Source organism: Nothoprocta perdicaria, unplaced genomic scaffold (genome assembly GCF_003342845.1).
Source record: "Nothoprocta perdicaria isolate Ctin4 unplaced genomic scaffold, notPer1 scaffold_2, whole genome shotgun sequence".
Taxonomy (NCBI): Eukaryota; Metazoa; Chordata; class Aves; order Tinamiformes; family Tinamidae; genus Nothoprocta; species Nothoprocta perdicaria.
Window position 1 is genome coordinate 8,072,379 of NW_020455204.1, and position 25,252 is coordinate 8,097,630.

Sequence of the window (25,252 nt, forward strand, 5' to 3'; positions counted from 1 at the left end):
TGACAGTAACTGTTCTCATGTGAGCCCTAATCCTGTTCCTGCTAAGTATTTTGAAATATATGTGCTGAATTCACAAGGTAGATTCAGGCCTCTTAAGCATACTGTAAAGGAGGGAAGTTTGATCCTATGCAATACAAAATGCTTTCTGTCTCTTTGGATCAGAGTACAGTGCTTTGAAAGTATCTACTACCTCAGAGGAGCTGTTCAGTAAACCAGAAGCTTTCAATTAAGGCCTGTGATGTCTGGATTGATTCTGTGAAAGCAAATTCCCTAGCAGACACTGAAAATTTGGACTTTTAAGAACTTAGCAGGAAATTATCTGCTTTTTTTCTAGCCCAGAACTTTTTGGCTCTGAAAGGCTGGGGTAGTTTGGCAACATAATGGCTCTATTAATGCATCTGACATTTTGATTTTTCTTTTTGAGTAGAAAAAAAAAAAAGGACTGAATTCAGAAATTTAAAGTACAGCTGTGATGTTCAGTCAAAGGGAATTCAAAAAATGAAAACAGCCTTTGTTGCGTATACACGTGGGTGTCTGTAAAGAGCTTGTTTTTCWCTCAGAAAAACTGAGCCAATCTAATTCTTAGCAGAATTCTCTTATTTTAAAGAAGTTAAAACAGAATTTAATTTATCCCTTTCTCTCTATATATGGGTAAGAAGCATCTGGCTCCTTTTCTCCCATTTCCTTTTGTTAATTCTCTATTTTTTGGTTAATAACAGTCCTCTCTCTCCCAGCTGCATTGCTTTCGAAGGCCTAGGACTTTCTTTCTTAGCACTGCCTTATCAATCAGGTTTCTGACTGTGCCTTTAAGTGGTGTGGCCTGAGAAGGGGCTGGAAGGAGACAGCACGAGGCAGCTGCAGTTTTCAAAAGTGCCAGCAATGGGTAAATGTGGCTTTCCGGAGTGTCTGTACAGCTACAGCTCCTCAAAAGTTGTCGACTACCAGAGTCGTAAATATGCACTCGGGAAATGGATCTGCCACCTGTTTGTCAGCGTGTATGTTGGGTAAGTGCGTTGTGGCGGGGTGTTGTGTTGTAGGTGAACGACTGTTGCCTACATGGGAGTTGTCTGGTTGTGGCTTGGCTTTCAGCCGGTAAATCCAACCTTGGTCCGAGTTCCGTGGCAGCAAAATTGAGATCAGTTTGTTACACCGTTCTTGGAAGATGGATGTGGGAACTGTGCAGGAACTTCATTTTGGGAGTGCAGTATTAAGATTCTAGATCACAGGGTGGGGTGTTTTTGGCAGAGTTCACTGAATTTTCCATATAGTAAATGTTTCAGTTTCATTTCTGATCATGGTGTTTGCATTCATTTGCAGCCTGTAAATTTAGAATACCTCCATCAACTAATCTTGTATTTACACCACTATTTCTGAGATTAGAGTCTGCTCTGAGGGTCTCCTCAGGCTTAGATCTACCTAACAGATGAAACAAYGCACCACCCCTTGCATTTTAAGAACAATAAGGTGTTTTATGAATATGCAGTAATTGGTTACCTCAAAAGGGCAGAATTTGCTTTTTGCTGCCAAAGTATGGCTGTTAACAGTGATAAGTGTATGCTGAACAAAGTTCAGCTGCAAAACTTTGGAGAATTGGTTTCATTCTCATGGGAAGGCAGCAAGCCAGGACATTGAACAGACTGATCCCAATCTCCCTGAGAATCAAGCTTACAGGAAATGGAAGTTGCCTTACTAAGGTGCTGTGCCCAGCTATTGCTGCTCGGAGCTGCGTTCCTGCTGCCGGTTTCCAAGAGCATGGTTATCCCAAAACATTGTTCTCTGGTCAATTGTTTTATTTTTCTTCAGATATCGTTCCCAAAACAGTTTTTTGCTGACCTAAAATGATGTTAGCTCCAATGGCTAAATGGCAGGCTTGTTTCTCAAAGCAAATTATTCTTAGTAGTTTCCTGACAACTTAAGGAAGAGATGCCTTCTTCCTGTTAGTAACACATTCAATTGTGAAGAAGTGAAACCACACAAGGAGAGATTTTGAAACAATCAGTATGAAGCACAAAAAGTAGTCACCGTGGAAAATGAAAGAGTAGATTTTTAAAGATGTTTCCAAAAAAAAAAACCTTTTATTCCCAGATTTAAAGAAGGTGCTAACATTTGTGACAGCAACACATCATGGGTGAAAGTTTTGGGGTGACATCCAGCACCATTACAGACAGCGAGTGTTTCAYAAATGCTTTCTGAACACCCAAGATGTCACCTTAAGTTGTCTATAGCATGTAAGACTGGAGGGAAAAAAAAAAAAAAAAGTCTTCCATAGTTCAGCTGATTTCTAAAAAAAACAAAAGTTGCAGAAGTGAAACCAAAAAGGGACTTTGTTCAAGTGTTCATGCATATCTTGACACAGAAGTTGTCTTAAAATGTCCATTTGACTTTTATCTTGCAGTGCATTCTGTCCAAGAGTGACAGAAATGAGCTGACCTATTTTATTCTTACAGCTTTACTTGTCCCTTCTRTTTTTCCTGGACAGATATACACTCCTCCTTGACAAACGGTACCAGGAGAAGGACAGTGTAATCAGCTCCGTCCACACTAAAGTGAAGGGGGTGGCACAGACAGACAAATGGATCTGGGATACAGCAGAATACACTATACCAATGCAGGCAAGTCTTAAAGCCAATGCAGTATTCAGCTTCCTTTTATACGTCTGGATGCTTTTCTGATGTGTTTCTATACTCTAATTCAGTGTATTTACGGTATCAGGGCAGGGGATAATTATAAAGGCCAAGACGAGCTGCAACATTAAAGGAGACTTGGCCACAGAGGCTGCAATGTTTAAAGCCAGATCTCTCCTTCCACCTACAMTATAAGACAAAAAATGAGCCCTCTTTGTGAGATTTCTGTAATGCTATTGGTTGCATATTTTTTCARCGATCAAATTAATAATTTAGTAATCCTAAAAACAGGAAGACATTCACTCCAAAATAACTGTGTTATTAATGCTTGTACATCAAATGATGCATCTTCCTTGGTTGTAATACTAAGGGTTAAGGAAATCAGTGCTTTCTTGTCCCTAGCTGCTGCTTGCTATCCTAGTGATGCCCCTGGCCTTCCCTGATCCGAGCCTGGTAGAATTTGAGTGCCTTTATATAGGAGGTAGAGCAGAACAAACCTCATCTTTCCAGGACACATTCTGGAATGTTGAGCTCTGAGTCAAGTGTGTGACTTTTCAGTCAAGTTAATATTCTTTTCTCCATATAGGGCGTAGACTCCTTTTTTGTGATCACCAATGTCATCATTACAGAGAATCAGATTCAGGGCAAGTGCGCAGAGGTAAATGTGCTTTGTAACTTATACTCTGGATGACGGTCTCCAATGCAAAATGCCAGTGGTTTACAACAAACATTAATGTTGACATTAACGAGGTCAATGGTTGTTGGAGCAGTGCTGCACAAGGAAGTACTGCTCCTTTTTCTCTCAGTAGCTAACACACAAGGCCTAATTTAATTCCTTATTTTCTTTTCTATGCCTTTGTGTTTCTCAGGGGATCTGTTGGCAGTTGTGATTGTGCCTTGCAGCAAGGACCTTGTGGCCAAACCTACCTGCCACATCCAGGCCAGTGATTGCTGTGCAGCTTCTCTGGCTTTACTACTGCTTTCCAGAAAAATCTGAAAGAATGCTGGATTTAAAGAATTGCTGGCAGTTTTTCTGTTAATATGGTGCTTTTAATATTACTCTTGGTCATGCCAATTTGTTCCTCTCCTTCTGTACMTCAAACCTAACAGCTGCAGTTCTCTTTTTTCATCCAACTAGCCTAGAAGTGGAACCTTGCAGAGTAATTTCTCCATACAAGGTGACTTTCACTGCATAAGTATGAGAGATTCTGAGCAAACAAAGAATTAAATAGTCTGATATTAGACTTACTGTGCTTCATAGTATAAGGTAGAGTATGGAAAATGGGAAAGGATATAAATAATCAAGGAAAATGTTACTGTAAGCAAGAAAAGGGCTTTGTTTGCTTGGTTTTGCATGTAGCAGAGCCTTTTAATCCTCATAAGGCCACTGATTAGTAAGTGCCACACTTGCTRTGCATTGCCTTTCTTCTTATTATCTGATATTTTCACCCTGAGGCTGAGAAAGACTTTTAATCTAGGTATGGAATGAAAGAGAAACTTACATTTCTCTTTTACATCTTTTTTTTTCAGTATCCCTTCGCCAATGCTTTCTGCTCTTCAGACACTTCATGTATAAAAAACAGTGTGGATCAACAGAGTAATGGTATAAAAAAGTCACTTTCAAATTGAAATATTGTTTGTGAAATATTGTTATTGACCAGTGCAGACTGTGCAAGATCCAACTTGGAGAGCCTTGGAAAAACACCAAACTCTAAGAGATAYCCGAGAACTTAAGTTCGAAACTACAAAACTGAGTTCCTTTCAGTTTATTTGTACCCTTACTAAAAGGAAAAAGGTGAAGCAGAGGAATGGAAAATGTGAAGGGGCGAGTATATGAAGGGGTGGTGTAAATGAGGGCCAGTCTCATAGTCACTCCCATTGAATTTAGTGTCTGTTCAGCCTGTTTGAAGGGTTTGTAACACAACTAAGACGACTAAGTAGTTGTGAGAATAAGTCAAGGGTTTTATGTCCTGTTTTAGGGATGCCTGCTGAAGTTGTTTAGAGAACATGATGTGTTTTCTTAGGCTAGGTGGGTTCTCTGTAGGAGAACTTTCCAGGAGTGAAGAAGAATTAAGGTCTTCCCCAATTTTTTAACCTCATTTAGCTTGCTCATCTTGCTGAATTAAACTTCTGAATGAGACTGTTGTTTTCTTGATTTATGTACTCAGATGTGATAAATCCATGTAAAACTGTGAGGGGAAATTATTCACCCCTAGCCCAAACAGTGATATGCACTGTTGACCCAAGCAAATGGTTGATTAAGGGTTTATAAGGTAGACAGTGTTTTGAGTAACTCTTCCTGCAACTTCTTACAGAAAGCTGCRAGAATCTAAACTGATAGCTTTTCTACCTTAAAATAGAGGAAGGATCCACTGACATTTTCAAAATACCTTTAAATGGCTCAAAACAGCTGTATCTTCTCAATACGAGCTTGTTTCTCCTCTGTACAGGAATTAGAACAGGAAGATGTGTGAAGTATAATGCAACTGTTAAAACCTGTGAGATCATGGCATGGTGCCCTGTGGAATCCAAGAAAACTGCCCCTGTGTAAGTAAAAGAGATATTTGCACTTTTTCTTTTATGTCAAAGAAGGGTTTACTTAGGGAAAGTTGTGAATTTTTGGGGATAATCAGCCTTCATCTTGATACCTAGAATTTTCCTGTGTGTAAAACTGTTTCCTTTCCAACCATGCTGTTAGTACTCATTATATTTAAAAAATTCTAACTTCCTTTTGTGCTCTGTTTTATGKTTTTTTTTCATAATGACGATTGCAGTGAAGTCATAGCTTCCAGTTTGTATCTACATAGCTGCCTTATAAACAGCTTTAGATGTCACAAACTCATCTTGAATTCACTGGAGGCATTTGGATCATTAACTCAGATGTCAAGGAAAATGCAGAAATAAAAAGTTTGCTAACTCTCTGGACAGAGGATGAAAACCTCAGTAGCAGTAATATACAGTGCTGAGCTAAAGAAAACTCTAGGAAAAAGCTTGAGGGAACAATGCTGCAGTAAGGTGTAGGGGCCCTGTAGCAGTGTTCTCTTTAACCCCAGAACCATGCAGTGTTTTAAGATGTAAATGTACCAGTTATTTTCTGTACCAGCCAAATTATTTTATAAAAAGGTGTTATTTCAACTGAAATTATGATGGAAATTACTCTCAAAGAGAACCAAGGACTAGTAAGTTTTAGCTTCTCTCAGTCCCAAGCCTGTAACAGCTTTTGAGTACCATGCATATGAAACAGGACTGTTATCACTTTTAATAACTCATTGCTTGTAAGAGACTCAGGCATGATTCTTTGTATAAATCCCTTCTTATTCCTAATTCAGAGCTTTCTGCAGAGGCTGAACATTTTTTACTTTGCCAGGTCCCCTGGAGAGCCCACTCTGCTTCCTGCAGCTACTCCTTAAGCAGGGTGTTTTTTTTTTTTTTTTTTTNTTTTTTTTTTTTTTTTTTAAGTTCTTTAAAGGAGTTTCCATTCCCTTCTCCGGGGAACAGAGTTGTGATCCAGAGATCATCTTTGTCCAACAACAGGAAAGCTGCAGTTGTTCCTACATTCTGGAAAGATATATATGAGTTTTCCTATACAGGAAGCTTCCCTTTTCCTTCCTGTTAGTGATGGGTGGAGCAGAACAAAGCAACAATCGCATGTTGGCAGAAAGAATCTTTTATTTTTGATTGTTTCATTCTGTCAGAAGCAGGGCAGTGTTCTTAGATTAGCTAGCAGGACAGTCGTTTACAACCTTTTCAAAAGAGCTTTGGATCGGTTTCCAGATGCCACCCAATGGATGAATTATAGACAGTTTCACATTATGGGWTCATCTATTTTCATTTCTTTATCAATTAACATATATTATTCATATCTCATATCAGGTACTTTCCATTGTGCCTACATTCAACTTATGTACTTAGTTACATAAACTACTGTCTCCTCAAGATCCTCAGGATGGTGAAACTGGGATCTGGTAGGAAGGACTGACCACCTTTGGTGATGTCCTTCACTCCTGACTGCCAGAGATCTCCTCTAGAAATATGTGTGGCTCATTCTTACACAGCTGCTAGCTGTTCAGGTCTGGTGTAAATGGCTGTATGGGAACAAGCAGTGAAACTGCCTATTAATTGTGCATCAATCATCAACTGTCAAAGGATGAAATTTCTTACTACTATTTTGTATCAAGAATTATATGAGAAATCTTATTTCAGGAGCATGTAAGGATTCCAGTTAGGATCAGCCCACACAAGTAAGTGCAAAAGAGAGAACAATTTATAACTAAAATTAAGAAAACTGTGTATACCTTTCTTACTCTCTGAGCCATCTAAGTCCCTGCTTTTCAATCTCTTATTCTTAGCATCATATTCCTCCKTCTGACATTTTTCCAGGTAATAATTGATGTATTTAAATAAAAGAAGTTATTTGATTGRATTATGCTTGGCATGCTTCTTTTAGGCCTGCAGTTCTGGAAAGTGCTGAAAACTTCACAGTACTAATAAAGAACAACATCCACTTCCCCAAATTTAATTATACCAGGTAAGTGCTAAACATTCTTCAATATTTTCTGAAGAACAAGTGAGTGTGTTCTGAGAAAGGATTGCATAAATTGGCACCTGCTTTATACAAAATACTCTGTATTCATAGCATTATCTTCCTGAGTAACAAACACCAAGTTTCTGTGATAGAAATAGCCCAATTAATCCTTCAGGAGCCAAGAAAAGAAGGGAGATTTGGGATCACAGCTTCTTAGCATAGCTTTGTTTCTTATAATGCACTGGGTGGTAGAACTGTTCATTCARATATACTTGTTTGTTTTGCAGTAAAATCAGTAAAACATGACACAACACATATGTTTCAGGTTATAGTGTGGAAGTGTTTATTTTACACAGGTAAAACTTTACTGCTAATATCCAGGCATAGGTATAAACAGAGATACAGATATAGACAGAGGTATTGATCTGGTATCTACAAAAACAACAGTTATATGTGTACAACTTTTAACACAGGTTAATGAGAGTGAAGTCCCTTTGCTGTATTTGTAAATGCTACTCGGTAAAGAGCTACAGCTTTTGTTTTTAAGTTTAAGCAACTGTTTGTTCTTCACAGGCAAAATATTCCACAGAATTTCAATGCTTCCTGCACATTCAACAAGATAACTTCCCCACTCTGTCCAGTTTTCCGTTTGGGCGATATCCTTCAAGCAGCAAATCAGAATTTTTCTGAAATGGCAGTTGAGGTTTGTGGTATTACATTTGCTTTATGCTCATTTTTTCTTTGTCTTCTTGCATGTTTTGCAAACTGCCATCTAATGGATTTCTGCTAGGTTTAGATAACTGATCATATAAGATACAAAGTAATCTTAACTTCCAGGAAGTGAAGGTTGTCAGTATCTCATGGGGTAGGACCCATACTGAGTGAGYTGATGTTATTTAGTGTCTATTTCTGTGGAACTTACAAAAGTACTAATCAAGACAGTCAGTGGTGTACTCTCACTCAGCTTTTAATTCTGATAAAATACATCTTAAATCCTGTTGCTGATTAAAAGAGGCGTCCAAAATTCAGTCTGGCACAAATGATAGCTTATATTCAGGATCAAAAACCATTTATTTTTGCCATTACATTTTTGCTRTGGATCAAAACCCATTTATTTTTGCCATTAGATTTTTGCTGTATTCTTTAGTGCATTGAGTCAAATATCCTTAACATATAGAAAGCCATAGAAAGTTGATATTAATTGGAGGATGGAGTAGAAGTAGAAACAAAGTGTCCTGCTGAGAATCATGAACTGAGATTTATTGATTAACAAGATCGCTCAAGATGAAAGATTAAGATAGGAAGCTTAAAGAAAATGAGGCTTATTCTTGGGATTTCGAGTTAAGCTTATATTTAGTTTAAAGCAACAAAATAGCCATCACAATATACACCCACACTTGTATTATCAAGATGAAGAAAAATAGACAGAAAACAGGAAAGGCTTGAAAGAATTCTACCTTCTAGCTCACCTTTGCAGTAGTTAAGTTCCTTGTATAGCAGACTGCTTGGTGAGCAAATGAAGCCCAGATGTCAACATTTAATGTGTGTCCCTGCCTTTGGTCTCCTTCAGATCTCCAGTAATTTTAAAAGCAGTTTGCAAAAGCCACAATCACAGTGCTAGCCCAAAGTTTCCTCTTACTTTCTCTTTTTGTTTCCAGGGGGGAATCATTGGCATTGAGATCAACTGGGACTGTAACTTGGATTACTGGTYCTACCACTGCAGTCCACAGTATAGTTTCCGCCGCCTTGATGACATATCAACGAGCAAATATCCTGGTTTCAACTTCAGGTAAAAATTGTTGAATGGAATAAGTAGCAAGTTGAAGCAGAGGGATGACAGTGATTAGGAAAGGAGGACCTGGAATGACAAAAATTTGATGCTCCTTCACTCTTGTAGGCATATGCTTAACCTACAGTTGCTGCAATTGTATGAATGTGTTATCATAGTTATTTTCTTTGCTTTTTTGTCATGTGACATATTGTCTTAATATCAGATTAGCAAATTAGTATCAGATCAGAGGTCCATCCAGCCCAGTGTCCTAAAGCTCACAGAGATAAGCAGTAGAAGAAAATTCTGGATAAAAGTGTAAGAAATGGGGTATGTATAGAACACTGCTTCCCATGCAGCCCAGCTGTTGTACCTGTCAGGAAAGCCACTTTGGGTAGGTTGCAACATCTGCCTGCTTGGAGCCCTCCAGATTTCAGCTGAATTCCAAAGGGAATTTAGTAATAGCCTTAAATGAGAAATAGCCTTTAGCCTTTTAAATGAAAAGATCTACCTGAGGTGCAAGGGAGCAAAGCCCCAGCAAACGATCAAGAAAGCTTTTAACAGGTTTAGCTCTGAGCATAAAGCTGTTACAGAGGAGAAAGCTTCTGTGCCATCAAGAGCAAATGTGAAATAATCTCCCTCAGGGTAGAGAAGCCCTCTGATTTTGAAAGTTTTAGAAATACCTTAAAATAAAACCTAGTAAAGCTGCAGGCTTCAGAGGCTAGGAGCTGCCTGGTAAAATATGCCATGGCCACAGACTGTGGAACCCTTCAGCACAAGATAAGAAGGGATTTGATGCCTGTGTAAGCAAGAAGAAAGCAGAATACATTATGCTGTGTTTTTCTGAGTGATTCACTGTCTTCAGAGAATACAAATCAGATCTCAGTGAATTCCCATTCACAGCAAATGATCACAGGATCTGGGGAACATTGATTAAAAGCACTCTAAAAGTCTACCAAACTTAGCTTGGAGGAAGATGTGCAGGACAGAGTGGAATCAAGTAAAATCCAGCCTCTGGGCTAGTAAAATCAAGCCTCTGGCCTAGCCAATAAAGGTCYATGTGATCCTTGCTACTCTCCACTGCTCAAACTGTGGGAAATGAATGATATCCAGCATGCTAAAATGTCATCAGGAGCTCAAAGCTGGATTCACATAATATGGTTGAAAACCCTCAAGCATGAATACTCTTGCCATTGCCAGCTCCTCATGTATCCTTGCTATAGGGTTTTCTTTCTGCTTTTTCTATACTGAACTTCCCTCTGCAGCTTCATGTTCAGATTTAGATTAAGTCAAAAACCTGTGGGACATAGGCTGGATTTTAAACATCTATATGTGTATTGATTTAGTTTAGGCTGCCAGATGAGTGGTGAGCAGTGTCGTTGATCAAGCCTGACTTTGGGCACCTTCATTTCAGAAGGAGCATCCTTAGAGAAAGAATGCAGAAGTAGTTATCTTACTCTTTTGTTTTCTCCAGCCTTGTGGCATTATATTCCCCAAATAAGCTACACATCTTCATTTGCTCTTTTACAGATTTGCAAAGCACTACAAGCAACAAGATGGGGTGGAACAGCGAACTCTTATCAAAGCCTATGGAATACGGTTTGATGTCCTTGTCTTTGGCACAGTAAATACAATTCCTTTTCCTCAGGGCGGAAGGAGAGGAGAAAAGTTGCTGTTTCTTTAGCCCCACTTCTACCATATTCCCCTTTTCTGTCTCCTGTCCATCATTTTGAAGAGAAAGTCATTCAGTGTCACTAGGCCCACAATGAAGGAGAGCAAAGCTGAGGATGAAATTGCAGGGCTGGGAGTCGGACAGGATTGTTGTTCAGGCTGAACCACTAACAAGTATCTTGACTTTCATAAACCCTGTGTGTGTGTCCCCATTATCCCCCTCTGAGTTTGTTTATTCACTCCTGCTTGCTCTCCAAGATAGTGTGTGAAATTTTGGGATTGGATGGTTGCATCACTGTAAAGGGCCTAATAGAGAAATGCCAAAAACTTGAGTGAATGGCCCAAGACCTTGTTTTCCTGTTATAATAATAATWATTATTATTCTATTATTATTCCATCATTATTTCATTATTATTCCATTATTATTATTATTCCATTATTATTTCTCTTATGCTTTGTTTAAGGCTGGAAAATTTGACTTCATTGAACTTGTGATGTACATTGGGTCCATGATCTCCTATTTTGGCTTGGTGAGAGATTTATTTCTTATGTTTATGGTGCCATGGTCTCAATAAGAAAAGCAGAATCACCACTGGTTTGTCTTTCATATGCAGGCTGTGTTTGTCATCGATTTATATATTACTTACTGCAGCTGCTGCAAATCACCTGTCAGGGCATATCACTACAAAAAGAAGTATGAGACTGTGCAGAATCCAAAATGGGTAAGGAATGTAAATTGCTGCTACAAAAATTCCTCAGACCAGACCATTCATGAATGTAGACGGCTCATTCCTACTTCACCACTGTGTTCTCCAGCACCATGCACATGGCCAGGGTTTGGGAGATCAGGGAGCTTTGTGAGAGTGATTGCAGGATCCAGTGAAGAAAGGAACTGGCACAGGGAACTGCTACCTCCTTTTCATGCTAACATCCATAGAACCCGCAGGAACCTACAAGAATAGTAACAGCAGAAGGACATAATGAAAGTTTTACCTAAGGAGGGCATTGTCCAAAGGCTCCTTCTTGCCAACTTCAGTTGCCTTTTCCTCTTTTTCAAGATGTTACTGACTACTTCTCTTAACTTACTTTACTGTCCTCCCAACCCCTAATTTTAGAGTGTTTTTTCTTTTTAAGGAAGTTGAAGAGGAGGATATCTATAGGCTGTGCACGGTCACACTCTTAGAGATAGATAGTTCTATACCATCTCTTCCTATTCCCTCTGACTGTTCCCTGTGCTCCCTGTGTCCTTATCGTTCCATATACCAGGAATATCTACCCTTGGCACATGTAGCTGCACGGGATTGATATCTGAATACAGGCTATGGAACTCAGGCCCTGAAGCCAAATCTATGCAGCGCTTATCCCCCGTTCTCTAAATAGCTACTCCAGTTGATGATGCTCATTTCTTTTGCTGCGTAGGTGATATACGTATCCTATGTTGATAAGCCACATGTTACCTTGATAATGGAACCCCTGGAAACAAGCTTGCAGCATGCTAAAGGCAACATCGTTGAGGTAAGGACAGGTACAAACCTTTGGAATTCCCTATTCAGGAGGGAAAACCGAGGAATGTCATTCCCAAATGACTAGGATCTTTTTTACCTCTGAGGAGCTAAAACTAGAGTCCTGTTGCCAGCCTCCAGTTAATAAATCCTGTGACCAGAGGATGTGTTTTCTAGAGTCACTTAAAACTGCTGCTTTCCATGGTGTATATGTGCCAGTGGGAGTGCGTTGGTGTTGAAACAACTTGTGAGGTGTTAATTTGGTTTCACTGAAGTGGGTGCTGGCAACACAGAAAAACTATCCTCCTCCAGATCTGCTGATCTGTCGTCATTATGCCTATTGTGTGGTGTGTCAAGTGAAAAGCCCAATGGTGAGGATCACTGTGCTAAATTCACTCTGGAGAGGGGTGAAGCAGCAAATATTGTCTTTTTTCCTCAATTTATCTTGGGAATTGTTGTTGTAGAGGCACCCTGAGAAATTCTCTGATTCTGTCAACTGCTGCACTGATAATTCCAACGAGGATTCTGTTAAGAAAGGACATGAGATGCAGCCTGTCCGCAGGGAAATGGCCTTCTCCCAGGCCCCCCAAGCGTGGTGCTGCTGTGGGAAATGCCAGAAAACAGAGAAGCTCCATGAGCAGCTCTGCTGCCGAAAGGAAGAAGGGAGATGCATCACAACCTCCCCTTTATTTGAGCGACTAGTGCTGTCCAGAGACAACCTGAAAGACGCTCTTCTCTACAAAGAGCCCCTTCTGGACTTGGAGAGTAGGAATGTCAATGACAAGTTGCGTCGCTGTGCCTTCAAGCAGTATATCCACTGGCGCTTTGGCTCTTTTGATCTGGAAGACAGAGCTGTCGTCCCAAGCTGCTGCAGGTGGAAGATCAGAAATACTTACCCCAAAGACGGTGGCAACTATACTGGTTTTAAGGCTATATGAGGATGTTGTAGCACAATTTGAGTTCACACGGGAACTTTCAACTTTTTAACCTGGGCATTTAGCCTTTATTTTCTCAAAAAAAAAAAAAAAAAAAAAAAGGCGGTGGAGGGAAGATGTGAATTCCCCAAATCTTTGTTTGACTGAATTCTGTACACACTGTCATTGCAGAGGCAGAAATGCCTATGTCTTAGCTGGAGGAACCATTACTTTGAGTTAAAGTGCTGCTTCTGCTTTTGCTTCTCTGAGTCATCCTGTGTGGAACCTAGACCATAGTTGGGAAATGTAGCCTCTGGGTGAATTCTTGTAGGTTTGTTCTAGTGGGAGGTTCCAGGCCTCCTGCCTCTGCATTCATCAGAATGTGGCCAGAATCACACTGAGCCAGGTGATCCAAACCCTGAAAAATAAGATGGAACCAAGAGTCATCTCAAAGCATAACCCCTGAAGAAAGGAAGTCCAAAAGAGGCATCACTTGAAAATATGGTCCTGAGCTTTTCTGTCATCCCCCTCTTTTGATAGGGTTATGGGGCCTTGGATAGCGAGGCTCTAGAAGGAGGCCACCATGAATAAAGTTTCATAACTCCCTGTTGCAGGCTGCACAGTGTGTCCAGCTTAAACAGGCTCATCTTGGACGATTTCAGTGACAGAGAAAGCATTTTCTGAAAAGCCCAGCTGTTCTCCTTGTATTACTCCTTTCCRTTTAAACTCGGGAATTACAACGAAATATATTTTTATCGTCCTGTTATATTTTCAGACAATTAATTCATACTCATTGAAATTGTTAACATTAGACTTTGGCCTCATGTTTGCTCTTAGTTTCAAACAGGCTTTGCCTTCTACATCTCTACTTACACTAAACTAGGCAATAATAAGAGTTGGTTTGTGCTGTGAGGGCATGAGGCCAGAGTACAGCCAAAGGGCAGCAAATTCAGGCTAGATTAAAATGTGCTTCAGCACCTTTTCAGTTCTTTCCTTTTGTTATACTTTGACATGTTCTATTTTTATAAAACAAGGTGAGAAGGGTTGTAAAATGTATATTCCCYATTTCTTTCAACTAGGCTTTTTTCTTTCTGCGCTAACCCAGCAGCTTGCCATTTCAATTGCCCACATAATTATTAAGATATATTACTGGCAGATTATGCAAGCTATATTTAGTTGTATTTAGCTATCTTCAGTTGTAATGTACATTAATTGCTCTAGCTTTCTCACTGCAGCATTTCATGTATCTAGAATGGTAAAAGATTACAGTTTGTACTAATCCTTTTCAGTTCTGACAGATGCACTGGCTTTCCTTTTGGAAAGAGTGGATATTCACTTGAGACTATGCTGTAAATATCATGTCATGATTTTTATATATGTTCCTTATCATCTCTTTTTTCTTATACTGATTTTGACTGTTTTTTTTTTAATAGAGCATTTTACAAATCTGCAGCCGAGTCAAAATCTCTTTAATGGTTTTACAGTGCCTTAAATCCCCACAGCCAGTTTAGATGAAGCCTGCCAGAAGACAAATAAAGGACTTGCTCGCTGGATGTGGGAAGGTAACTGTCTTAGATTTGTTTCTGCTATCTCTCACAGGCAAATGCTCTGTCCTTGCTTCGAGCCAACTGGAAATTATGTCTCAGATGGCCCCTTCCTGGGGTCATCTGTCCAGCGCTCAGTGTGGAGCTGCCTGCAGCAGCTTTGCAGGTAACAGCTGACTCCTGTCTGGTCGGTATGGAGCACAGGCAGTGCAAGATCCTGTCTGCAGAACAGCAGCTGGACACAATCACCAATTATCTCCATAGAGCAAATGCCACATTGATTCCATCAGGAGCAGCACTAGGGCCATGCTGTGCTTATGATTATTGACTGATTCGAACACTGCCCTCTTCCCAAGCCACAGCTGAGTCCACAGTGTCAGGAGAGACAACAAGCAGTACAGCAGATGATTTGAACATACTAGTTGCCTCTTTGGTAGATTTTTATTACTATTTTCCCTAAGGCAGTGAAAAATTCCTGTCTTTGAGGTAATATGTTCTGGGCTGCTCTGGACTATTTAGCATCCTTCTGTGACCATCTGCACTCTGCATGTTTGAGTCCTCACATCCACTGAAAACAACCTTTCCTTCTCCTCTCCAATGGCCTGGCGTTTCAAAAGCCATGGCAGTGCTGCTSTGGGGTGTCCATATAAACAGCTGTCAGGACACTGGCTGGGGAACCTTCTTTAAAAGATTTATTAGAAAATAAAATAGAATTCAGTCTTTTTTTTTTTTCCCCTTATCAATGACATGAGAAGAACAACAGAAAATTTTTGTTTCCCAAATGTTTTTGTACATCGTAGGAGCTTGGAGGTTGTCTTATTCCGTGCTGTATTTGTTATTTGATAAAACTCTCTCTCTCCCCAGTTATCTGAGAAGCGGCTTGCAAAAGCTTCTTTCCTGATGCCCGTGAATTCTCCCAGCCCTATGGTGAGACTCCAAAGACAGGGAGGAAGCTTTACAGCTGGAGTAAGGCAGTGAGGGAAATACCCATTCCCTTTGCAGAAAGGAAAGCTCTAATCGCCAAGATCTTGGTGGGAAGTTCAGAAATGGAATTAGCAGGTAAAGGGAATGGGATCCCCATGTTGTCTGTTTTTATTAAATCTTTGCTAACCTCTCATGAGGCTCTAGAGCAGCTGACAGAAAACAAATCTCCRTGAACTTGCTGACAAGTAGCACAGGAAAAGCTCAGGCTGGCAAACAGTCTGGCAGGAGCCGGCCTTCGCGTAGCRCATGTGTGCGTGTGGGCTCCCTTGGTGAAGAGGGCACAGAAACCCCCCAACCCATCACAGGAGCATCCTCGGAGGCTGAGCGGAGCCCGCGGCCGCACAGAGGGAGCAGCAGATCCCAGCGTGGGCTCCACATGAGCCTGGCTTCTGCCTCTAATGCTGCCTCCAGGCCAGCAGCCTCCCGCCTGCGGGAGGACACAGGCCTCGCGGGCCGCCATGTCGCCCAGGGCAGCGGCCAGGGGCCTCGGGGCAGAGCCCGAGAGCCCCAGGCAGCAGGTAAAGCAGCCGGGAGAGGGTGGAGGAGGCGCCTGAGGGCTGCTCCGGTGCGAGGTGCCTCGGGGCGGGAGGGAGGGAGGCCGGCAGCACAGCTGCCTCCCTCCCTCCCRCCCTCCTTCCTTCCTTCCTTCCCTCCCTCCTTCCTGCAGCCGCCATGGTGTCCTGCGGCGCTTTCTACAGCTTCCTCTTCGAGTACGACACCCCCCGCATCGTGCTGATCCGGAGCCGCAAAGTGGGGCTCGTCAACCGCCTGGTGCAGCTCGCCATCCTTGCCTACGTGATCGGGTGAGCGCGGGAGAGCCGCCCCCGCGCCGCCTCGCCTCCCCTCGGGGCGCCTGCCCTCCCCTGCGGCCACGCTGCCAGGCGGGAGCCTCCCGGCCCGGCCATCCCCTTGGCGCTGCCAYGACATGGCCGCCCCTCAGGGCTCGGCAGGGCGGGAAGGGGCCGCGCAGAGGGGCGTGCAGTAGAGCCAYGTTTAAAGGCAGCAACGGCCACGGATTGTAAAGCCCGGGGATTGCTGTGGGAATAAGGAGAGGTCGGGGGGCGAAAGGGTGTTGGAGGCATTTTGTGTAGGACAAAACATCAGGGGAGCTCCAGGGACACCTGCCCTGGGTTATCAGTGACAGGTGAAGGAGAGGTTTCTTAGGCGGATTTGAGTTAAGTCAAAATTTGTCAGCCCACAAAGAAAAGCAGGCGCAGAAGGCATCTTTGATTCTTAAACGCAAGCCAAACAAAAATCTGCGATATTAAAATAATCATCATAATGTTTGCTTTCCTGCTGTTTCTGTGGCCCCATCCCTGTGAACAAGAGGGGAACGGGTGCTGCTCCTGCTGCTCACAGCAGCAAAGATTTTGCTGCATGTAAAATCTTCCTCCTTTACTCTTTTCTTATTGTGGACTCTTCAATTTGTAAATATATATATATATATATATGAGAAACATCTGTGCAAACTATAAATTTAAACTTAATTTCTGCTTGTACTGAGATGCTTTCTGAAAAGAACAATCCTTCGCTGGCAGCCGAGGATGTGATTGTATAGCTTGTACACTAAATGTCAGCTGAAACCTCAAAACTGTACTTATTATTTAACTTTAAGGCAGGTGGTTAGGGAAGCCAATAACTGGACATGCTRGGTGTTCAGAATTGCCTTATCCCCTCCTACTAGGAGGGTTTGTGCTGAGCATCCTACTTATCTCTTGCTTGTTCATTTATTAAATGTACAGGAAGAGAAGATCTCTTCCWGGTTCAATATCTAAATAATAATCCAAAAAGAGACCATGTAAGCCAGAACTGAAGGGCCAGATCCAGCTCTGGCATAGCAGTAGGGAGCCATCCTGACTGTGTTGAGCGTTGAAATGAGCAGCCTGGCATTTGCCTGGTGATTGTAGGTCTGCTTGGAGGCTGCTACACGCAGGTTGATTGCATTCAGGAGGGGAGATGGCCCCAGTGATATTTCCTCTCTGCAATGGTCTTCACCTGRTGCATGTTATTGTGCATAATACGGTCGCTGTCATGGACCCTGACAAGAGCTGCTTMCAGTCAAGCCTAAAATTGAATTCAAAGCTCCAAACTTTGGCTCTGTGTTTGCTTCCTTAAGTCCTTAGGTACTGATGTACTTGTCTTGAGAAGCAGCAGGGCTAGGTTTCTTTCCTGCTGCAGAAGTTTGCGGTATTGTAGGTGCTGGGAAGATCAACCCTCATGAAAAAGAGTTGGAAGGTCTACAGTACCAAACCACTCTGAAGAAATCAGCATGGAGATTGCTGGTCCTGTGCTACATTCATAGAAAAATGGTGTGAAACTATCTGGACTGGCCTTTTCAAGTGGTATGGGAAAAAAATAGACATTCCGACTGCCTGGGACAGCTTATGATGTTTAGCTATTTTGTTTTGTTTTGTTTTCTTGCAGCTGGGTCTTTCTGTGGGAGAAGGGCTACCAGGAAACAGATTCTGTGGTCAGTTCTGTAACCACAAAGGTAAAAGGAGTAACTCTGACAAACACCTCCAGCTTGGGAACCAGGATCTGGGATGTAGCTGACTATGTCATCCCTCCTCAGGTATGAATTGCTTTCGCAGGCAGCAGGAGGGTTTTCTAACAAACAGCCACTGCTTTGCCCTAGTCCATTGMTTTGCCCTAGTCCACTGCCGTCTGGAGCAGCTTTTATACCAGTATGGTCCATCTGCAGGAGGATGAGCGAATGAAACAGCTTTGCTTTGTCCCACATCAACCTGAGCATCTGCAGTTCCCGGGGGAAACTTGCTTCCAGGAGGGAGAGTGTGTAGGGGAGAGAATACTGCAGTCTTCAGGAAAATAGCTGTGACAGTAACCACATGTCCTCTCTCCTACTTCTCTCTAAAGCAAACTGTTCAACATTAACTTGCTGGCACAAATTCTAGGGGTAATCTGCAAGTCACTTGATCCGGAACTTAGCAGGAAGCACTGCTCTAAGTTACTGATTGACGTGGCTACGGGAATCTGCGCTGAGCAGGCAATACGTGGCCATCAGCGCCTGCAAACATGGGACGGGCTGCCMCTCACAGTGCACTCTGTGCATGAGATGTGGTGCAGAAATAAGTGTGAGGTTTAGCCACGTTTTGGCTGGATGATTGCATTTACAAATCAGTAGTGCAAAAGCAAGCGACAGATCCCAACTGCAGGGATCTGAAAATAATGGAGGTGGTGAACCCTGCAGAAACAAACCAACACTGTTCAAATTCAATCAGGTGATACAGTAGGAGCCTCTTCTTTTAGTGCTACACCTGCACTGTCCAAAGCAAGTCTGTTTGTCAGGGCCACTTGGACTCTGTCAGGAAAAAAACAGTCAGGGAAGCACTTGGGTTACTCTTTGCAAATTGCCATGCTTAAGTTGCTTTCTTGTTTTGCATGTTCAGGGAGAAAACTCAGTGTTTATCATGACAAATGTGATACTCACACTGAACCAGATGCAAGGCCGCTGCCCTGAGGTAGGTACAAGATCTGCTTGGTTCTAGAAGGATCTAATCTTGAGCTGTGTGCATGAAAATAAGTGTGTGTGTGTGTGAGTTTGTACAGTTTAGGGTAATTATTGTTCCTCTCCAGCTTCCAGATGATACAACAATATGCACAGCAAGGGAAGACTGTGCTCCAGGATACGTTGGCACCCACAGCAATGGTAGGAAGGCTGCTGCAGAGGCTCCTTTCTGACTGTGTTGTGCTGTCCCTGAGCTCTGCTTTTATCCCTGTGAAGGCAGTTGTGTTTCACTTGAGTCCCCTTACCCTCTCTCCGTTGCATCTCAGAACTCATAAGGAACCTCAGGTCTTTCTTCTGTGGGAAATCAGATAGACTCCTGCTGAGTAGATGCTGGACAGATGAGCACTTGGCAAGCAGTAATTCACATACATATTTGAGAATTTGATTTGGAAAGGGAGTTGATGCCTCTCTTTCTGAACTTGTGCTACAAATTGCACTGGAAGGTAATGAATAAGGGGTTTGGGCAGTGGCAGTGACACGTTTCCCTCTGAGCAGATTGCTCTCATGCACTGAAGAGACACAACAGGGCCTCTGTCTGCCTCTCTTTTTTGCTTGTTATTGCCTCCATTTTAATGTCTTTCCAGGCATTCAGACTGGGGAGTGTGTCCTATATAACAGCAGCATCAAGACCTGTGAGATCTTCGCATGGTGCCCTGTGGAGAAYGACTCTTATATTCCCAAGTGAGTGCCCTGTCTTCCTAGTCTGCCTTGGCCTTGAGACACGAGGCCAGCAGCATGCAGGCAACCGCTGATATTTCTCCTTATGGTCTTCAGCTGGGAAAAGCTGAAGAGATATCACCGCAGACCGTGCAAACACTGTGACAGATAAACCAAGCAGGGCCACAAAGGAGACAAGGATGGGAGTGGGGGAATAAATGAGACCTGTCACTGCCTGTTAGCAGGAGCAGTCACAGTGAGGGTCATGCTTTCCAAAGCCAGCTCTGTGCACAGCTGGGTGAGAGATGTGACTCACCAGTGCTGTGGGAGACAGTTGCGTCAGGTCAGATGAGTAACATGGAGCAATTGAAACAAACTTCATTTTCAGTAGCTCTGAGTGGTGCCCCCTTCACTATCCATGGCGTGCAGTAAGGACTGCCTAGCAGAGCTAATACCTSTGATTCAGAGCTATGTGGTGTCATATTTGCTTCTGCAGTCACTTCAGTAGGCATAGGATGTCAGCTAGTTTGACACCCAGCTTCTCTGGAGCTTAGAGTGTCCTGTTTAATACCTGTACATGCATGCTTCAGCCAGGAAAGTAACTCTACACTGGGATATTGCTGCGGTATCATAAGGTTCTTGAAGACTGGAGTGAGGTTTTCCTACTTTCCCTGTTGTTTTGCAGGCCAGCGTTCCTACAAGAAGCGGAGAACTTTACCATTCTAGTGAAGAACAACATTTGGTATCCAAAGTTCAACTTCAGCAAGTAAGTCGTGTGTGGGGCACAGCACAATATTGGGCTTGTCAAGTCAAGGGGAGCTGGAGAAGTGGGAAGAAGATGTAACAGATCTCTCCCTCTCTTTCTCTGTTCCCTTGTAGGCGAAACATCCTCCCCACTATCAACTCCACCTACCTCAAGAACTGCATCTATGACTCCCAAACAGATCCCTTCTGTCCTATCTTTCGCTTAGGAAAAATAGTTGAAGCTGCAGGGCAGAACTTCCAAGAAATGGCTGTGGAGGTATTTGGCAGACCCTTCTCTCAGGGCTTTGCTCTTTGAAAAAGGAGAAGGAGGTGGTGTTCCCCCATGCTTGGTGGCATGAACACAGGACACAGAGTGGCTGCAAAAGGGAAAGCATCTCTGGCCAGTGATGGGGGCCGGAGTAAGTTCTGCTTAATTATTTGGCCTTGGTTGATTTGGGTGGAGATAAATGCAAAATAAAGACCTCCTGTGAGAGAGGGGAAGGAAGAGTGTTTGACTGGGCCCATGACATGGGCTGGTAAATGGGGGTCCTAGTCAGCTGGCAGCCTTCTGCTAGGCTGAGCAGCCAGCCACTTGGATGCTCCTGCTCACATTCCCTTCACTCTTCTGCTCTGCAGGGTGGAGTCATGGGGCTGCAGATCAACTGGGACTGCAACCTTGACAGAGCTGCTTCCCACTGTGTGCCAAGGTACTCCTTCCGTCGCCTCGACAGCAAGGACTCTGCCCACAATGTGTCACCTGGGTACAACTTCAGGTAATGTGCCTGTGGAAGGTGGCCCTGCTGTCCCTGTGGCTCACGCTTCTGCTAGGACAGTGTTGCCTGCACTCTTCTGGCTGGATCACCTTGGAGGTATATTGCTTGGGGAGTTTTTCTCATGCTGTAAGAGTTAGGGCATGTCAGATGCTCACTGTGTATAAGTCACAGCAGAGGAGGAGGCCAGTGAAGTTCCACTGATTGCATTAGGCTGCCTGAGTCACACTTGCTTCAGCATTTAGGAGCCCATTTGGGCCGGCCTCCTGTGGTGTGTCAACATGACAGCTGGTCATCTTAATGTGCGTTGTATAGCAGTCTTTGAGGTGGCAGTGTGGGAGAGTGAGGGGCCTCCTGCAGTATGCAAAAATATGTGGGAAAACTCCACTAAGCGCTACAGAAAGTGGGACTGTCAGTTGAAGACCAGCTGTACACTAGGAGCATCCTTTGGTTATACAGTCTAATTCTGCTTGGTGTCAGCATGTCCAGTAAAACAGTGAGTGCAGAACCAGGTCGTTAGCTGCGTCAAGGGCTCAGAGCTATAAATATGAACTGGTCACAGTCCTGCTTGTAAGGAAATAAGGCACAGGGCTATGCATATATTTCTGAAGTCACAGAGTCTGTTAGCCGAAGGATTCTTCTGGTGGCAATAGTGTGAGTTGACTGCCATCCAGGGCTGTGATCTTGGGTCTGCACAGTGCCTCCTTCAAACAGGGACCTAGGAGGCTTATTTTTGGATGTGTGGGGGGCGACTGCTGCCATGAGAAAGATGATGGGACAAGGGTGGCAGGTCTGCAGTGTGTGAGCATCAGGTGTGCTGAGGTTATGGTGCTGTGTTCAGGCTGGAGGAGCTGAAGGATGCGGCAGCTCAGCTGGTAGAGGCTCTGAAGAGCCCTTGCTAATTCCAGAACATGGTGCAGGCTCATACCAATCACCCTTCTTTTCTTCTGCCCTGTTCACTGCTTCTTCCTGGCTTAGTCAACCATGTGACAGAGTAAGTCTGATCTCACTTATTTGTGCTGTTCCCTTTTCCCCATCATTTGCCTGCGTGTCACGTTGTGCAGGTCAAGGAGCTGCTCGTGCCTGTGATGCTGCTCCTGGCTACCTGCTCCCAGCCCTGCCCTCTCGTGGCTGCCGGCTCCCCTGCAGCCTCCTGCCTGCCCTGGCCAAGGAAGCTGAGTCTAATGCAGCTGCTTTTCTTCCCTGCGTCCTTGTCCTTCCCTGCTAAAGCTAACACGCTCCCCTGCCCACACTTCAGAAGTCTCCTGCCTTGGATGATGCTAGTGGCTATGTTAAACTAGCTTAAAAAGTCTAGGCTTTTCTCCTTTAAGTGTTCGCCTGCATGTAATCTCCCTCCATCATTTGTGGTTTGACTCTGGAAGTGTATTTATTCATCCATCCTGTTGGGAGGGGAGACACGCCTGGGTGTTGCATGAGACTCACTTCAGAAACCCCCAAATCCCCAGCTAAACTTTGACCCATCTTTTTTTCAGGTTTGCAAAATACTACAAGGATCAGAATGGCACTGAATCGCGGACCCTTGCCAAAGCTTACGGCATCCGCTTTGATATCATAGTGTTTGGAAAGGTAGGACACCTTGATTCTTAGCAGTTTGGGGCTTCTAGAGATGCTAAGAAAGGAAAAAAAAGAATCACCTCTGTAATTGTCTTCTAGGCAGGAAAATTTGACATAATTCCTACAATGATTAACATTGGCTCTGGCTTAGCACTGTTCGGAGTGGTAAGTGACCCTGTTGGCACTTGGACTGAATTCTGAGTCGGTGCCTCAGTTCTGAGGATTGTTATCTTAAGCTCTTTTTCTTAACATTATCTTTAACACATAGGCAACCGTCCTATGCGACATTGTTGTCCTGTATTGCATGAAGAAGAGATATTACTATCGGGAGAAGAAATACAAATATGTGGAGGATTATGAACTGGTAAGCAGAAAGGCAGAGCAAAGTCAAATTTGCTTGGGAGGGATTCTCTGAAATGGCATGTGTGAAACTGATGGCAAACGTGGACTTCGTACCACGGCTTGGAGGAAATTCTCTCTTCCACAGAGGAGCTCATTTCTGCCTCACATCTATGGAGGAGAGAAGCAATATAGGAAAAAACTGTCATGTTTCCTGGGTAACCACTCCTCAAGAGGGAAGTGAATGTTCTCAAGAACTTGTCACACTCCCATCCCACCCTTCTGAGTTGCAGTCCTTGGCTGTTGCCTGCTGCCTACTGCAGACAGCTCTACYGTCCCCATCAAGTGCTTCCTCCTTAGGCTTTGCAAGAGCTCCTGCTCCTCTGAATAAATCCATGAAATGTGCTTTCTACAGAGCTTAAATGATCCTTTCAATCAGTAGATGGATTTAGGCCTCCTTGCCCCTTGTGGGGCTGCTTGGTTGGTGCTTAKGGTAGAGCTGTGCCCTGTAAGCCCTTGAGCAAAGTGAGGTAGTGCTGCAGGGAGTGGCTTTCTGAATCAGAAGGCCTTTTTCCTGAGAGCAGGTTCTGTGTACAGAGCCATTGTGCTTGAGAGGAAGGGGTAGAAAGATACCATTTTTCTAGCAGTCTGTCAAAGCCAGGTGAAAGAGGCTGTGATGCTCTAYGGACACCATTTCTAGCAGAGAACTAATCTCCAGTTCTTACAGGGTGGCAGTGAGAAATATGGAACAGACTCCTGACCTGCTGCTGCTGCAGCCCCAACTGCTGACTGTGAAGTGCTGCTGTGAATGTTACTCTGAACCTGCCCTCTGAAACWCCTCTTTCTGGAGGAGAAGGAAGGAGGGAACAAGCCCTGTTCACTGCTTGCTTACCTCTGCTGGTCCAAGCCTACCCCCAAAGAGAAGAACTGGATCTGCTGCTCCTCTCCTGTTTTTCCAGGGTAACTTTGCAAAGCACCAAGGGATGCTCTTGTGCTAGGCCTCTGCACAAGCTCCCTGGGCCAGGGGCTGTTGCAGTCATCTCAACAACCCTTCTCCTCTGAGGTCAGTGCTAGCAGAGAGCTGCAATGCCCTTAAGAGCCACAGATTCTTCCATAGGGTGAACAGGGCCCCTGCTAKGTGTGGCCCAGCCTTGGCTGAACAGTTTGGTACTGTTATCAAATAATTTTTTTCTTACTCTAAAGGATCATTTAAATAAGTTTAGCTAAGACTATACCCACTATTTATGACTCTAGTGACCACAAGCTGAGATAAAGCTGTGCCCAGTCTTACTGTGCTACATCAGCAAGTGGTGTTGGGTGAATGACTTACTGTTTACAAGATTTTCCCCCSTCCTGTTTAACTAGTTTTATGCTACTATTTTAAAATTGATTGTCATTTAAAATAAAGTACTCTATGAGCAATCTTGGAGACCAGCAAGCTGTTTTTCTTCCCCAGGTCCTAAAGGGATGAGGGCCCATTAACTGCCTTCACTTTACACAGCAGCATCTCTAACTACTGTGCTTGCTCTGTTTGACTTGAGTGCCTTTGTTGAGTGCTACCTTCAGGACACTCTGAGCTTCTCTAGCAAGAACAGGGACATGCAAAGAACAGCTCTTCCTTTCTCTGAACCTTTTCTAATACTACAGTTCCGGAAGTTATTCTAGACCTCAGTCATCTTGGTCATCTTAACTGCCTTTTCCCAGCAGTGCGCAGGCTAAAGCATCACCTGGTACCACGGAGCAGTTTTGTCCCATTCTGTATCTTGACACTATCTGCCCTGCACTGCTGAGCACTAAGCCGAGAGTAACAACTCGGACCAGTGCTGCTGCAGGACGGAGCTCTCAAGTAAGTGAGTGTTACTGGTTCAGTTTCAATTACACAATGTCAATCTCCTYCTCCCCTTCTAAAAAGCAAACTCCTAGAGCTTGCACCAGACTGGTCAAACAAGATAATGGGTCCACTTCATAGACTAACTCTGCGTTTGGTTGTATGTTGTTTATTTCAACTTGTACAGAGAAGCTTGAACAGCTGTATGGAAAAAAAAAAACACCTATTTTTGTTTCCTTAGGTAATATAATTTAAAAGTGATAAATACACAGTATTTAAAC

General features: G+C 43.4%; 1 protein-coding gene across 1 annotated transcript; it reads left to right on the forward strand.

Annotated features, from left to right (window-relative positions):
* The first annotated feature begins 822 nt into the window (after nucleotides 1-822).
* LOC112945816 (P2X purinoceptor 7-like) lies at nucleotides 823-24,566 on the forward strand. Its single transcript, XM_026037487.1, has 26 exons — nucleotides 823-1,004; nucleotides 2,480-2,612; nucleotides 3,211-3,282; nucleotides 4,155-4,227; nucleotides 5,075-5,171; nucleotides 7,072-7,152; nucleotides 7,723-7,852; nucleotides 8,808-8,938; nucleotides 10,448-10,541; nucleotides 11,053-11,118; nucleotides 11,203-11,310; nucleotides 12,008-12,103; nucleotides 12,555-13,025; nucleotides 15,469-15,607; nucleotides 16,200-16,335; nucleotides 17,957-18,104; nucleotides 18,940-19,011; nucleotides 19,127-19,199; nucleotides 19,643-19,739; nucleotides 20,401-20,481; nucleotides 20,595-20,736; nucleotides 21,096-21,232; nucleotides 22,723-22,816; nucleotides 22,904-22,969; nucleotides 23,073-23,168; nucleotides 23,871-24,566. The coding sequence occupies exons 1-26, from the start codon at nucleotides 880-882 to the stop codon at nucleotides 23,901-23,903; spliced, it is 2,991 nt and encodes a 996-aa protein (XP_025893272.1). The 5' UTR covers nucleotides 823-879; the 3' UTR covers nucleotides 23,904-24,566.
* The last annotated feature ends 686 nt before the right edge of the window (nucleotides 24,567-25,252 follow it).